Genomic DNA, 17,273 nt, shown 5'->3' with positions numbered 1-17,273 from the left:
AGATAACTTAAAAGCTCAGGCGGTCCACTCAAGGTGACATTACCCTATTATTATAATAATATTCAAATGTAAATTTTTTTGAACAAAAAAAAGTAAATTCAGGACAACTACTTTGTTAGATTTCACTAACTTTAACTTTAAGTTATGTTAATTCACTAGTAAAACAGTTGGCCGTCTCACCCCACGTTTTTGTAAATATGCCAAAAACGTGGTCCTTTAGGAAAACGGTTGTAAAATTTTTTAATTTTTAAACTAAAATGTGCCGTCTTGGCTGCCTCGCCCCGTTCTACTCTACAATGTAAAACAGCATGTTCACATCGTAAGCTTGCCGAAGTAGTTTTATTACTTATGAAAAATTTATTAAAATTATATAATTTGTGCTATGCATTGACTCATATGTATAGTATATAAATTTTCATTTTTTCAAAGAAACTCGTCAGCAGATTGAAGAAAAAATTAAGTTTCAAGAGGAAAACAATATTCGAATGAAAATCCCTGCTCTTAATAATTCTATTAACTTAAATGTATCATCTGATTCAGAATTTGTCGAAAGCGTACAAGCAAGGAAAAAACAGCAGGAAAAGGTTTTTCACTACGATTACAATATTTTTATTTTTTGTTACTCTTCTCCACCTTATCCATTTTTATATCTAATTACTCTAATATCATTTTCACTCCAAAAACTTTTTCTTACATGGACACGACACGATACGTTTATATAAAGTGTCAAGACACGACACAAACAGCGCTTTGGAGATTGTGTCGTGTTAAATAAGGCACGTTGCGAAAATAAAAGTTAAATAGTAATCTCGCCTACGTCTACTTTATCACTGAAAATACATTTACAACCACATTTCAGAGTTTAATATATTTTCTGAATTACCTAAAATATCATTTTGATATAGACTAAACTGACTACCAAAAGCAGTTATTAAACTTGCAGTTTCTTCTATCTATTTGAAACATATAAGTCCACGCTCTACTTTTATATGTATTATCTCTTGGTTTTATTTAATCATAATTAGGAGAGACTGGGGCGAAAGGTTAAACTGGCAAAACAGTTCAAATTCATTATCTTTTGAACGGAAATAGTTAGAGCATTGCAATTTTAATTATAGAAGAGTGTTATCACTCTAAATAAATGTCAGGAGTTATGTGACATTCTGTTCATTTTTGTGGTGTCCATATTTAAAATTTGTTTTCCCCCTACTTTTGAAAATTTTTTCGTAAAACAAAATATAAACTTTTAAGTATATTTTTCTAATTTATTCTCATCGCAATTATTTAGGTCCTTATTTGGGTCCCCTGAAGAGATACCTAAAGGTATTTGCTAAATATTTTTAGTCAGATTTTTTATATTTGTTGTTAAAGCCAAAAACGCACCCTGGGGCGAAAAGTTAAATGTATTTTTACATGTTGTTAAAAATATTTTATAGGGGAACATAGTCGAGGTCGGCCCACTTTTTGACTTTTGTTTATAAATTTTTCTTAAAAATGAATTTTGACAATTTAAGTATATTGTTGGAAAGTCCTGTTTAATAGGAACATCTTTTCTGTACAAAGTAAATGTATTGGTTTTAAAATGAAAAAGTTATAAAGATTTTAAAAAAAAACTTGTAGTCCAGGTTGGTCCTTACAGTCAAGGTCGGCCATGTTTAAAATTCAAAGGGCATTAATCGTTAAAAAATATAATAACATGTTTGGAGTTACGGAAAATTGATTCTTTATTGTTTACAGTTTGTAACTTAATGAAATAACAAAATAATAAAAATAAACAATTTAAAAAATAAATATAAATAAAAAAAAATTTTGCACTAAAATATTAATAAAATTAAATAAAAATATTAATAAGATGATCAATTATATTATGAGTTATACAGAATTGCAGTTTTTGCAAATGAAGTAGCTCGTCCTCATCTTTGCGCATTTTAAACACAAAGTGGCCGACTTTGACAGAAAGTAACATTACCGAATTATTGTAACCAAAAAGAAATACGTTTCGGGATTCAATTTTTCACTTTGATTTTCTTTCAACAATGAGTCCCACAAAACTTCTGTATGCTTGCCTTGACGATTCAATTTTTTTTATCTTTTATTAATGATTTTCCACATGATGCACAAAACTTTTTTTGAGCTTTTTTTGTACCGACGTCACAGAAAACACAATTTTCGATTCTCCGAAAATGTAATTGAACAAAAAGTTAGGTTTTACTAAGACAAGCTTCGACAAGCATGCGCGTAGGTGGCGCTAGTGAACTTGACAAAAAAACGCGAATGGCCTACCTAGACAGTGGTCCAACCTCGACTATACTCCCCTACATTTTTCGCATTTTTGGGTTTATTTGTTTCAAAATTATTTATTTGGCATTAGGTAAGTACTCTGTCAAAAAACAAAACCTTTCACGTAAAATAAACCAAAATTTTTTTTTTTGAAATTTTATTTTTTTAACTTTATAACTGTTCTAAAGCTTTTGTTAAATAAACACAGATCTTTTATTAACTAAATTACTTGTTTACGTATACTGTAACGTAAGTAAAACACTACTACTTAACACCTATCAGAAAATAGTTTTAGTAGGCTAAAAATAGAATTTAACATTTTGCCCCAGCATGGGGCGAAAAGATAAAAAAAACAAAATTGTCAAGACAGGACAAATCATGTATTTTATGCAAAAAAACCAGAAACTTTTTTATTGAAAGTTGTAGGGGACAAGTTGCCCTACAATATTGATATATAAATATTTGCATCTAGGCGGATTATATTGTCTAAAAAAATCATTTATACAAAATTTAACCTTTTGCCCCAGTCTCCCCTATATAAAAGCACAAAGAACAAACATTAGTATTAGTTTTTTGTAAAATTATTGTTTTAAAGTTTATAAAGTTTATAAAAAAATACAGGACAAAAAAACCTTGGTAGCGAAATCTCAAAAAAGTCTAGAACAAAGCATATTTGACTCTAAAAAGGCAACTTATTTGTCCCATTCAACTCTATTAGAATCAAAAGACAAAAATGCTGAAAACTTGGAAATGATTGATTTAAAACAAAAGTTAGAAGAAGCTCAGAATTTGATCAAATTGTTGCAAGGTAATTTAAATTCGACACAGGGATTGAGCTCTAAAAGAAAATTGACATTTTCTGGAAGTAAGTTAAAGAAAATTTGTTGAATCTTTGAAAAATTAAATTCTATTTTCTTCTATGATAAAAAAGAATTTAAATTAAGATTTTAAAAATTTTAAAATATCAAATCTATCTATCTGAAACTGACACTTAGTTATCAGCACCGACTTAATTTTGAAAAATAAATGTTAAGATTAAATTTTTTTTATGAAGCTAAAACTTGCATTTAAATTATGTAAGAATTCGACTTAATTTGATACACATCAAAATCACTCAAAGTTTCATCTTTTCTGATCACAAGTTGAGCCTTGAATTTTTTACACTGAAAGAAATAATAGACAGAATGTGCTTTTTACATGGGCAATTTTTGCCTAAGTACAAAAGCAATACACGCAATATAATTGTTTCTTTTAAAAATGTTAAATTTGGCTTTAGTTAATAAGGTAACAAATTCTTGTCATTTATCAAGTAAATTGTTTACATATGTCAAATCGAATCCCAACTGAAAAAGTCCGTCTGGATTTTCCACATGGAAATTTACGCAGAAATCCATGCGGAGATTTGAAATAATTCACATGGAAATCCACATGGAAATTTTCTATTTTTTCAATTTTTAAATATTTTCAGAAATAAACATCAAAAAAATTCTGAGACCCCAAAGGGGTCTCACTCACTGCTTTCTGCATTTTTAAAGAGGTTTTCGTTCATATTTTGTGTTTATTAAAAATATAAAAAAATCCATGCGGAAATCCACATGGCAATCCATGCGGATTTCATGTGGATAGTTTCAAATCTCCATATGGATTTCTACCTGAAAAGTCCATGGGAAAATCCAAACAATTTTTTTCAGCTGGGATTTTATTATTAATTAAATCAATGAATATATCAAAGTAAGAAAATACTACAGAAATGGAATCTAGAAAATTTTGTTGAAGTATTTAAAGGTACTAAATTCACTTTTTCAATAAAATTTTTTTATTAATTGAAATAAAATATTAATTAAAAATAAAAGTTCCTTTCTACTCAAATTGCAAATATAATATTAATAAAAAATTTTAATTTTTAAATAATAAACTAGAAAGAAATATTATTACATTCACGATAGTAAAATTATATTATATATATATATATATATATATAAAGGTGTGCAAAAAGCTCGAATAGTATGACGGAGCTCGAGCCGGGCTCGATGTCTCGAGCATTAGAAATTTTCGAGTACTCGAAAATATTTGAGCACTCAAAAAATTCAAGAGGTCGAAATTATTTTAGCTTTTATACTTTACGAGAAGCTCGAAAATATTCGATCGAGCTTTTTCATTTTCGAGCTTCATTGAATAAGTTATAAATATTTAAATAAAAAAATTTATTATTATTTCATATCGTATTCTCTAAATATTCAAATAAAAATTTGCCTTGTGATTTCAATCTTAGGAACTGAGTCAAAAATTGCCTTGTTTAAAAGAAACAATTGCTTTGCGTGTATTGCTTTTATTCTTAGGCAAAAATTGCCTAAGTAAAAAACACATTCTGCTTATTATTTTTTGCAGTGTAATATGGTTTAAAAATGTGAGGTTTAGGAAAGTGCTTCATTTCATCACGCGAAAATAAAGGGCTATTATACATTATTTTTAGATGATATTGAAACTGTCCTTTTTCTGCTGAAGCAGAAAATTACTAAATGTAATTCTACATTTTGCAGTGAGTCAAACAAGGATTCTGTTACATTTCTTTATCATGATTCCTCTAAACTTCTAAGTTCAGAGTAATTATGAGAAAAAAATGTATTCACTATCTGACGTACCAATTATAGAATCTAGATTTTTGTTTTGTATCCTTATTGTTCAACCTATAATTATTTAAAGTTACAAAAGCAGCAATTTTTTTCAATGTAAAAAGAAAGGTACTAATTTAGTACCAATTTTGGATACTAAATCGTGATTTGGTTCTATTTTAATACCGAAAATCAGCTCTAATTCACAACCTTTTATTTACAGTGTAAATATCAATTTTTTCTTTTTCTTTAGAAAATTATTGTTCAACAAATTTTTTTCCATTTTCTATATCTGTAAACAGCTTCGCAGAATGTGCCAAGTACTTCTTTGAATAGGAAGGAAATAATAAGCTCAGATGATGGTGTCGATTTAATAGTTACTGATTTCATGGCAGACAATAACAAAATTGTCGAGAAGGCTATTCATTCTGATTTGCAAAAAAAGTCACGAAAGCTTTCTCCCGATTCTGGTAATATTGAAAGATTTAAAAGTATTATTATCATAAGGGACAATAGTTAAGTTGAAAATTTATTCTTTGTTCAAGAATACTTACAAAACTTATTTAAGAATTGGGGATATGGGAAAAACCGTAGGTTGAAATATTATTTTAAGCTTTTCGAGAAGATCTGTAGTTAATTTATGGACAACTTATTGAAGTTTCATGAAGAATTACAAAACTGGTTAATGAATCGAAAAATATGAACTTAAAAAAATTTGCCTGCGTGAGTACTCAAACTCGCAAACAGGCGCTGTATATCTATAGTTTACGCTTCGTTCTCCTTGACAGTTTAATTCTTCAGCACATAGTGACTGAGATATTCAGTCGCGGCGTCAAGAACAATTATTTTAAAGCCATAGCAAAAACACCTGAAAATTCTTTAATGAATATTAAACTTTTCGGAAAAATATCAAATTTTTCTCTAATTCTTAATTTTTCAATAAATTTTGAAATTTTTCTTGAACAATGATTTTTCGTTTAATTATCATGAAATATATTATCGTTAACACTTTGCGTTGCACGAAAAAATGTTAATGTGTAGTAAGTAGAGAGGCTTAATTACAGTGGGAAATCTTTACCAAGTTATGTAGGCTTAGCATCTAAAAGGTTTTTTGTCAAATCCATATTTTAGAGCTAATGCACGTCTTCCTGTGGGCCGTGGTATATGTATTTCCGAAGTTTATAGTCCGGAGAATTTTTGTTTCAGGAAATATGTAATATGTACTTAACGAATTCTCTAAAAAAATCCTATTTCTTTATCGCTTTTCTACATAAGTCGCACCCAATAGAGAGTAACAGTGATGAAGGAAATTTGATGAAGGGAGTTAAAACTTTACATAACTATGATAACTCATCAAGGTGTAGAAACTAAACAATGATAAAATAACTCGCGTGGGAGATGATGCTCAACACCCTGTTTTTCACTCTTGGTAAAAGTAAGGAGTTATTAAACTAACTCTTTTTGGGAGTTGATAGTTAACTCGAAAACTTTTACAGCCAACACCGGTGACCGTCAACTTCCTAAAATTTTTACAGTGTATATTAGCAACTTTGCTAATAGAAAGCCCCATCCTAAAGGGTAGACACTACCACCTCTTATAAAGACGAGCTACTAAAATTTAAGAATCACATTTGGACCATTCTCAATCTATCAAGCGCATTATCTTATCATTTTATTTTGAGTTAATTGTTTAATCAATTGTTGCTTTTCGTTTTGGACGAAAAAATTCAAAATGAAGACTAAAAATTTTCTAATTCAGCCAGATTATTTAAATAAAAAATTTTTTCCATCGATATTTATAATTTTTCATCCGGATTGCTTGCGAAAAAAGCTTGCTAAAATTGTAAGGTTACTTTATCGGAAGATTTCTGCAAGGTTACGTGCTATATGGGTAAAAAATATTTTGGGAGTATAGTTTTGTGACAAAAATTAAGCTCAGATACAAACTATTACCAACCTTAAAATGAAAAAACTTAATAAGCCTTTCAAAGTAGAAATTATGAATCTCTGAAAATTGCATCATATTTTTTTCAATATATTGTGAATTAAATCATGTAGTTCTCACAAAAAATGTTGAATGATTTGAAAGTTTTAATTACTCAATTAAAATGCAATTAGAAAGTGATGATTCAATGCATGATGGTGACTATGATCCCACAAAATATATGCGTCCAGCGTTAACTCAAATTCTTCAGCCACAATCTGGTAATATATTGCTTCATTCAAGTTAAAACAATATATTTTTTCTTTTTAAATATTCTTTGATTTCGTTCTAATAAATTACTATTATAGAAAGCGATGATTCCATGAACGATTCTGATATTACACGCAGAAATTTGATCAACACTATTCAGACAGAGGCACAAGTTCATAACCCTCGGTCCGGTACTGTATTGGTTTTTACATAATAAATTTCTATACAAAGTCTTTATGCGGTAGTGGCACTAGTGAAAGAACATTTGAAAGGACGCATGTTACAGATATTCTATAACTGATTAAAAAATATAAAAATTATTCTTCAAACTTATTTTCATTTTGAATCTAATGTTTTATCATAAACTAAATTTATAACAAATTGGGATCCAAAAGTATTTTTTAACAATTCCAAAAATTGTAATTTGTTGAACATTATGATAAATTAACAATTTGTTCTTTTACTAATGTTAATTCTTTTACTGGTGCAACTACCCTAAACCTGATTAATAATCATGTAATCGTTTAAGTAGTTTTACACCGTGGTAATCCAACTACTTTGGAAAAGCAAGTTTCTCGCACAGAAGAAGGTATGAATTTTAAGTTTAGCTGTGACATCAATACTTGTCCTAATTATTATGGAAGGTTTTTGACTTAACAGGTTCCTAAAGTGTTCTGAAGAACTTAGTTGACAGTAAAATCGTTTTATTAAATTTATGTAGATTCTGTAATGTTCTGGGTATTAAATTGTTAAAGTGTGACCATTTTTTATAAGCAATTCACGTAAAAGTTAGGTGTTGATAACGATACAGATTAAAATTAACATATTAAATTCAAAATTTGATCGAATGTGATTATATATATATGTTTAATTGAAACAATTATAATTATTTTGATTATAGTTTGTTTTATTTTACTAAAAATTTTTTGTAGAAATGGATGGTTTGATGAAAGACGACGACAATGAATTTGAAAATACTTCAAGCAATGCTCCTTCACCATTGCTGAGGAGGCATCCTTCTAAATTTGGTATTTCATAGTATTTTCATAACGCATGTAGTTAATCGCAACACAGCTACACAAAAAACTATATGTTCTGATCTCTTTCACGGTTATTTCAAAAGCCGGAAGTGATGAGATTAAAAATACTTAGATTTAACTTCATCGACCCTAAAATCATAAAGTAATTTTGGTAATACTTAAAAATCAGAATTTTTCATAATTTCAAAATTTAATTTCAAAAATATAACGTGATGCAGTTTAACAAACTTTAGACTCGGATTCTGCGACCACAAAAACATAAGATAGTGGCAGGGTAGTCGCACCTTAAGATCAGAACATCAATTTTTTGAGTGCCAATGTAATGAAAAGTATTATTGTGAATATTGATTTAATTTTTTATTTAGTTAAACTTTCCAAGGCAACTTCTGTTAATACAGAAGAAATTGAAGTTCTTCAAGGTATTGCTTTTTATTATATGTTAAAATATTATTGAATTTTTCATAACTCTTAATTATATCTTATTGATATATAGTTCAGTACAAATCCTACTAATATCCTATATTAGTAGGATAAACTGTCACTGTGGCCTGTGCTCTAGAGCTTTATCTATAATTATTATACCTAATTATATTGTTTATATGTTTTACGCATTGTTTTATTTTACTTTAGATAGCGATGATTCGACGAAGGGTACTGAGGATAATTTTCATCTCTTTTCTCCTCAACCGACTTCAAAAAGTTATATTTCGCAGTCTGGTATATTATTAAATTATTTAAATACATACGGGTATCAAAATAATCAGTTTTTTACTATGAATTTTAATTATAGATCCAATTTATTATTTATTTTAATTACTTTCATTACACAGAGAGAAATTTTACTTATGAAATTATTTATTTTTAAAACAAAATTCTTGAAATTAATTATTATATCCTTCTACAACGAAAGTCTTTTTTGTACTTATTAATTACTTTATCTTTATTGAATTTTATCTTTAATAAAAGGCGATGAGTCAATGAACGAAGGCGCCAAATTACAAGGAAATAATGTCTCTCCATCTTCCCAAAAAAATAATAATGATAATTCTAATTCAGGTGCTAAATCATATTTTTTGTAATATTTTTCATAATTAGGAAAATTTTAATTTCAACTATATAACTAATTTTTTATACAGCTTCAGAAATTCAGAAGTCATCTCATAAAAAAAATAAGAAACAAGTAATTGGTAAGAGTTTTTAATTGTTTTCTTTATACTCCAAATTCAAATAAGACTTGAAAAGTATCTGAATTTTTCTAGTATTTTAAATTACTTTTTGCAAATTATAATTATGTTATGATGAACTAATTGTTACAAGCATATGTTTGAGATTACCCTGTAGACAAAATTTATGAGAATATTATACCTTAATTTTAAAATTGAATAAAATATTAATTTTTCTAGTTTTGTATATTAATGTAAAAACGTTCAATATTATATCCCACTATTTTCATAAAAAATTTGAAAAATCAAAGTAATGATTTTCAAATTTTTTCTTAATTGCTTCTTCATAGAAACATTGTTTTACCCGAACATTTCAAATTCAATTTTTTTATTTCTTTTTACTTTTTTAAGATTTTAAAAATTTCAAAAATAAAAAAAACTCAAAAACTTTTTCAAATTTGTAATTTCTAAAATTTTTTATGTTAAGTGGAATCCTATATGATATATCTCACACGGGATCCCTTATGGGTCTCTGCAAGTGTTCTTTAAAGGACTTTTTCCTTATCGGATCCTATGTAGAAACTTAGAAATAACGTTTAGTAACTTAAAAATTGTAACTTTTTTACAAAACAAACATATATTTTTATCCCCCAACTTGTGGACCTATGATGTAATAGGTAAATGATTCTTTATTATTTCCTTATTAACTAATAGTTAATTTAGAGAGCGATGATTCATCTGACGATTGCACTATCCCAGTTAAAAAGCAGAAAGTAAGAAAAGCTGAGTCAAAGGAGAAATCAGTAAAGCACAAAATTACAAAACGGGATCGTAAATTCATGAAAGATTCTGGTACGTGTTTAACTACTTATTTTAATTTAAAAAATAGTAACATTTGCTATATAAATTACGTAATTCCAAATCAGAATAGAGAATATTTTATTTAAATGTTATAAAATCTTTGCAGAGCTTGATTTATAGAGTCAAGTTGCGAACTTGATTTAAAACATTTTCTTAATCCCTCTATCATATACTCTCTAAAAATTTCACAACCCACACATATATGTACATTTTAAAAGCTACTAGCATTGAACTATATAATTAAAAAAATTATCTAAGGCAGTTTATTTTAAACACAATTTTTTATTTTCAGTCATTTATAAAACATAAATTAATCAAAAAATTGTACTTATCAAAGAATGAGTTTTTCACTTAAAATGTATTTTTCATTATTTTTAATTTCTGTAAGTAAAAATAAACATTATACTATAAAACACAAGGGTCATTCATAAACGTTGCTACGTAGTTTATGAATGACAAAATGCTTTTTTAGGCACAAATTTATTCATTTTCATTCACAATTTTTTCAAGATTGACCAGAATTATTTTATAAAAAATTCTAAAACGACCAATAAACGTTATCTAAGTCATTTCACTACTACTAGATATCCTTCTGTAAGATTGCAGGAAGGACATAGGATTAACTAAAGTATTTTGTTCACTACTCGTCATAAAAATGATATATTTAAATTATCACTAGATTGTTTAAGAGAATAGCCATAGTTCAGTATGGTAATACATTTGATTATAACACAATAAATATTTTACACACAATTTTCAAAATTGTACAAAATCGATGTCCTGATAGTTGTTAACACCATACTCAAGTGTGAATACAAGCTAGAGACCTTTTTGCATAACCCAGTAAAAAAAACTAATTCAAATGAATTGAAACGAATTAACATTTTTGGTAGGCTCCAATTCGTATTTGTCACAAAGCGGGATTCACTCAAGCTCTTTGTATATTCAATTGAATTTAATTCAATATGTACCAATTTGTCCAAACGAATTCGCATTCGAAAGAAATGGCCAAGGAATGCATTGAATTCGTGCTAACGAATTGAAAAAAAATTAAAGGCTCAAAACTTCTCCAGTGAATTGGTACGAATAGAAGGTTCGGAAGTTCAATACAGTTTCACGAATTCAGGAAAATTGCATCATGGCTCCAATTCGTATTTGTCACAAAGCGGGATTCATGAAAGCTCTTTGTGAATTCTTTTTAATTCATTTCAATTTGTTTTCGTTTACTGGGAACACATATAACTAAATTAGCCTAAAAATAAGTATATATACCTACACAATAACAAAATGTTTTGGAACAGTAATTTTATGGTACATCCAGAAATAAGTTTCTTTATTTCAAAGAAATTTTCTATGAATCAAAGGAATTTTTGCATTTTTATAGGGTTAAAGAAAAATTTCTTTGATTTAAAAAATTTTTTCTTAACTTTTTTGTACATTATTTGTACCAATGATTTTAATTGCAATTTTCGTTAAATATGAAAAATTCATAATTAAATTAATAAATTATACTCTAGTCATTTTTTATAATCAATAAAGAGAAACCATTAATCTATTTTGACTGCAACTCTGGTAATTACAATACAAGAAAGCGCCTAAATTCCGACTGTTATTTTATTCTAGACTCTGAAGAGAGTGAAAGTGAAAAAGAAACTATTAAAAAGTATTCAATAGTTACTGAGACTAAAAAAAGTGGAAGAAAGGTATATATGTATTTACACGTATTTTCAAAGAAATACCTTAAAAGCCCCATATCTAATTTATATTTATTTTAAATTATTGGTATTTTAAAGTCGGAAAATATTGAGGGAAGACTTACTTTTGAAAAACAAAAAATTGCAAAAAATATATTTTTTTCTACACAGAAAAAACCAGAATTCATTTTTGTTGTTTATTGTTTTGAGTTCCGTATAAAAATGAGTTAACAATAAACTTCAAGTTATTCACAATGAACCTGCTCTGTATCAAATATCAATTAAGGTTAGATTTCAATAAAATAACAGATGTTTTATTTATTATGTTTGTAGTAACTCTTTAGACATACCTTTTAGACGATTGGCACCATCATCCGTCAATGGACATGATTTTTGAACCTAAAAGTTACTTTATTTACTTTCAAAAATACAGGAGATAAACTTATTAAATTGAAATCTCTTTCTTTGCAATATGGTTTATTTTAAAACTATTTGGCTAAAACTGTGAGATTGTTCTTGTTGCTTATCAAAATGAGTATTATACGTGGACCATTTTGAACTCAGGTTGTTTCTGTGTACTTCTTTGCTTAAAAACTTTTTTTATATTAAAGTATTATATATTATTAAACATATTATATTATTAAATTTTCTTTTCGAGGAAGCAAAATATTTACGAAGTTAACATAAATATAATAATGTCAACAATACAAATAGACAGCGGTTTTTAATTTTGTTTGAGATGACCTATATTAATATTATTGTAAGAATGATGTTTCTTTATGTCAGGTTGAGAAAGTTTATTTAGGAAAAGAAGAATATATAAAAAAAGACACATGGGATGCAATTAACACTCTAGATGATTCAAAGTTCGTAAAGTACTTAGCAGCGGCTATTTGGACCCGTTCTGTACTTGTAAATCGTTGCATTAAAAATACGGGAAGGTTAATTCCATTGCCGGATAGGTCGCCTAGAAAACTTCTTACTCCTAAAAAGAAAAGTGTTGTAGAAGGTGAGGATTATTATTTGTCTAAGAAATTATTGTACTGTAGAGCTAACACCTTGACCTTTAATACAATATTACTGTGTTTTAACTGAGAAAATGTTATAAATGAAATGTCTATTTAAGATCTGAAGGAATGTAAAAAGGACGTCCAAAAGACGTCTTTAAGACGTACTTTAGACGTTCTTTCTTATGTCTTTTAGACGTCTTTTGAAACAGACATAGAACGTCTTTTAGTTGTCTTTTTGATGACTCAGAGACATTACCATAATTGTCCCCGATATTGTCCGCGGACAAAAAGGGACGTCTTTTAGACATCCCTGTGCCCACTGAGAAAGAGACTTCTAGAAATTAAAATTATAAATCAATTATAAATTAAATAAGTTTATAAAATATCTCTAGGATATCTAAAATATATTCAAAATATAATTAAAAAAAATTTGATATTTTTTCACGCATTGACTGTAAAATGTAACCTCTTTTTTAAATATCTGCTTTAAAAATATTCGAATTTTAATTGATCCAAGAGATATCTCTAAGATGGCAATTTTTTATGTTCTAGTAATATTATCAGGACATTTTAGACCCATTTTTATTAATATCCTTAGAATGTTCTGTGTATATCTTAAAGATATCCTAGATATATCCTGTGGATGTCCTGTATATATACTGAGGACAGTATATATATATATATATCCTATTATTGTAAGGGGCTCTGCTATTTTAGCCGTACAAATATTGATATTAATACTCACATATAATTATAATTCTGTCTTTTTACTGTTTGGTAAATTGTAATGTACATGTCGTAAGCAAATAGAAGAATTCGTCATTTAGCTAAATGCCTAGGCAATTAGCTAAACGGCGCCGAATAGACAAATGAGCTTCATTATTACTGTTATTCGTCTATTCGCCTGGAAGGATTAGGCAATTAGCTAACTGGCTAGGCATTTAGCTATTCGACAAACGCAGTTTAGGCAAATAGAAGAAAATGATATATTGAAAAAATATTTTCATTTATTACAAAGATTAATTTATCATTTTCCCTTATTCGTCACAAATCAAAGTTTAGCACCAACGTAGCAGTGAAACGCCACCCTATTGAAAATAAACACATGCAGATTTGGACACATGAAAATACACGAGGAAAAGTTTTTACACGTGTAACTACACATGTAAATACATGAGAAAAAATTATTACACGTGTAAAAAAATTTTCCTCGTATATTTACATGTGTAATACATGTTCAAATCGGCACATGTAATAAGCAAAAATTTACAGGTGTAATTACAAGTGTAAATTTTCACTAGTTAATTTTATATTGAAAAACTAACAAAAACAATAGTCAAATGGGAAACTTTGTTCCTTCGAAACACGACTTTTGTCCAAGTCAAAATAATCACCAATCTGCAACTACTTGTTGATCCTTCAATAATAATCACTACACAAAATTTTCGTTAACAAATCTTTATTAATTCAATATCAAATCCTCCACACAACCGAAGTAAAAAATCAACACCCCCTCGTAAAATAAACTATCATTTCTCTCAAATTTGCTTCTCCGTTGCAAATCTATCGATAGAATTTTGTGTCTAAATGCTTAATTATGACAGAAAAAAGTAATGCATGTATGAGAACAATTTTTTTATTAACAGGGGGATAAGGTATTGAAATTTTTTTTGCATTTAAAAAATTTTCTTTAAATGAAAGCATAATATCTCCAGAATAACGTGTTAAAATTTCAAGTTAATTGAAGCAAAATTGACAGAGTTATGAGTATTTTAGTTCCGTTGGTATACAGGACAACTTTTTTTTATTGCACTGAATGAGAAAACTCTCATTCAGTCTCTCAATTCTTAATATTTTGTCATGCAAATTTTGGAAAATATTGTTAAAATGTTGCAGTTTTATATCAAAATTGATAAAATAAATTAACTCTCTCTGTATCGACAAAAATTCCTAAAAATTGCTAAAAAAACCTTAACCCCCTTAAGTATTATCTTTCTAAAATTAAATTTAACATCAAGTTGAAACAATGCGAAATATTAAATTAACTTAAAAAATTATTTATATGTTTATATTTTAGGTTTACAAATTTTTTTAAAATTGATAATTAATTTTAGCCTGTTTTAATGACTACCTTGATGAAAGGAAGGTTCACGGAGTGGAAAAAGGAACTCGACTGAAAAAATGTGGATACTACATTAGCCAACATATTGGCAGTTTGAGAAGTCAATTGTACCCTGAAATGTCTCAAAGTAGGAATACACTAATATAAAATAAGTAACACATAAAATTTTCGTTTAAAATAGTAAATATCGGAGTCATAGATTTTTTTTTGAGATTCCCGAGTTCCTTAGAAAAAAGTTATTTTTTTAGTGGTGACGTATCTACTGACTGCTTCATCAAAAATCAAAATGAAAAATATTTACTGCTGGTGAGAATAGCTCGTAATTGAGCGAAGGGTTCATGAAAAAATTAAAAATTGAATGTTCGGTGAATTTTTTTAGTAGAAATTACTGTTTTTAAGACCATTTAAACCATGTAAAATTGGTTCTAATAAATAAACAAAAAATGTCTTCCTTCGATAACTATATAACTATACCTACTACATCTATTAACAGAAAATATTTTATTTTTCAAATTTTCAATGAAGCACAGGGTTCTGTAGTGACGCGTGTCTAGAGGTTTTTGACGTATTTTACATGGGTATTATATGTAAAATACGTATTTTACCCCTACCATAAAAAATGTATTGTGTTTGAAATTTTTGAGGTAATTTACACATGTAATATACGAAAAATACTCATGTAATTTGCCCGAGGTATATTACGTACCCAACCCTGATGAAGCAGTCAGAAGATATCGTGGCTCCCGCAAAAGTATTCTTTTTTGGAAGGGGCTTCAAAGATCTTATTACTATGGCCCCGATTTTGAATATTTTTTAAAGATTGTTTAAGATTTATTTACAAAACAATAAATATAAAATTTTTAAATATAAGCTAAGACACATTTTTGACTTTAGGATAAAATATTTATTTTTATTATCAAACTCAAAATTTATTAAATTCATTTCTCATTGTATTTACATCAAAATCAATAATTTTTTGATATCATTGTGGAATAGAATAATTTAGATTACTATACTAAATCAATTAGATGTTTCAAATAATTAAAACTTTAGCCAAAGAAAAAGCACTCAATATAATTTAAATAAATTTCAGACAATAAGAAGCATACTCAAGAGCCAGATTCAGAAGAGGAAGATTAAATTCCGAGTTGAAAGTTTTATAGTTTAGTCCGTTCAATTTCATTTTATTAAGTTATTTAGAGTAATTAATTTTCATAAATTCATTTCAATTTCTTTTTTCTTCATCTATTTTTTTCTATTATTACTATTAAAGTTCAGTTCAATTTACTGTTTTATATATAAAACAAAAACTATTTAATTAAATAAAGCAATACAAATTGTTATGCGTTTTTACACAATTTTTATCTAATAGATATTAAAATGATTGTAATTAATACACCTGAGTAGCACAACATTTGAGCTCAATATTGTACCAATATTACCTGGCAATGTTAAATGTACCTATATATATATATTTAACATTATGCTACTGCCTACCAAGTTACAAAAAATATAGTAATGCTACCCCATACTATCAAGATGTTACTCCGCATGATATTGATAGTAACGGTTACTATCTAGATAGCTGTCCGTATTTGTAGCATTAAAGATGGTCACCCTAACCACAATTATGTTACCCACTACTATAAATTTCACTCCGTGATATCTTAGACAATTAATTCATAGTCAGTTTCTTAAAATTATCACTTACCTAAAAAAAATTTCAGATTTACCTAAAAATGCATTTTTATTATTTTTAAGAATGTTGGGGAATTGTGGACCATTGCCTGAATTGAGTTCAAAATAAAAAATAACGATTAAATATATTAGAAACATTAAACTTAAAAAAATGACACAAAAATAAAAAACGATTTTTTGAAAATTACAACTAAGGTTGCCACCTTAAAATTGTCGAGAAATATTGTGACAATTTAAGCTCAAATATTGGTTTGTCGGATAAATAAGAAGAACAAATATAGTTAGTATGAGAAGAAATTTAAAAATGTATTTGAACAGCTATAGTTTTAATTCTTTATAAATGCAAGTACTTCAATATAATTTAAACTGATATACAAAATTGTTATGATGGACTAGTTGTTTCCATTCATATTTTAAATGCAATATGTTAACCTTTGTATGAAGAAAATCTTTTCTCAAAACATAAAATTGTTATTAAATATTTTTGTCAAAACTAATACCTTGTTTTTGAATTATTCAATACAGACTAATAATTTTATATATATAGAAAATTTTTTGAAAATTTCAATAGACAATACTAAGGGAAAATGGGACTAAAG

General features: G+C 27.5%; 1 protein-coding gene across 13 annotated transcripts; it reads left to right on the top strand.

Moving 5' to 3' along the window:
* The first annotated feature begins 102 nt into the window (after nucleotides 1–102).
* Nucleotides 103–17,159, top strand: LOC122509637 (putative uncharacterized protein DDB_G0289963). 13 transcript variants are annotated; one of them, XM_043623856.1, is made up of 16 exons: nucleotides 103–991; nucleotides 2,902–3,145; nucleotides 5,195–5,362; nucleotides 7,011–7,097; nucleotides 7,185–7,277; nucleotides 7,619–7,675; nucleotides 8,019–8,114; nucleotides 8,492–8,545; nucleotides 8,757–8,843; nucleotides 9,093–9,182; nucleotides 9,263–9,313; nucleotides 10,004–10,141; nucleotides 11,774–11,853; nucleotides 12,631–12,853; nucleotides 14,969–15,103; nucleotides 16,070–17,159. In XM_043623856.1, the coding sequence occupies exons 2-16, from the start codon at nucleotides 3,031–3,033 to the stop codon at nucleotides 16,114–16,116; spliced, it is 1,521 nt and encodes a 506-aa protein (XP_043479791.1). In that variant the 5' UTR covers nucleotides 103–991; nucleotides 2,902–3,030; the 3' UTR covers nucleotides 16,117–17,159. The 13 variants fall into 13 exon arrangements, with proteins under 13 accessions (XP_043479791.1, XP_043479863.1, XP_043479775.1 ...); XM_043623840.1 differs by having other exon boundaries at nucleotides 963–1,323; XM_043623848.1 differs by having other exon boundaries at nucleotides 970–1,043; nucleotides 2,753–3,145.
* The last annotated feature ends 114 nt before the right edge of the window (nucleotides 17,160–17,273 follow it).

The sequence above is a fragment of the Leptopilina heterotoma genome, unplaced genomic scaffold (assembly GCF_015476425.1).
Source record: "Leptopilina heterotoma isolate Lh14 unplaced genomic scaffold, ASM1547642v1 Lhet_12, whole genome shotgun sequence".
Lineage (NCBI taxonomy): Eukaryota > Metazoa > Arthropoda > Insecta > Hymenoptera > Figitidae > Leptopilina > Leptopilina heterotoma.
Note: the sequence above shows the minus strand (reverse complement) of the source record. Positions and strands in the feature narration are given on the sequence as shown.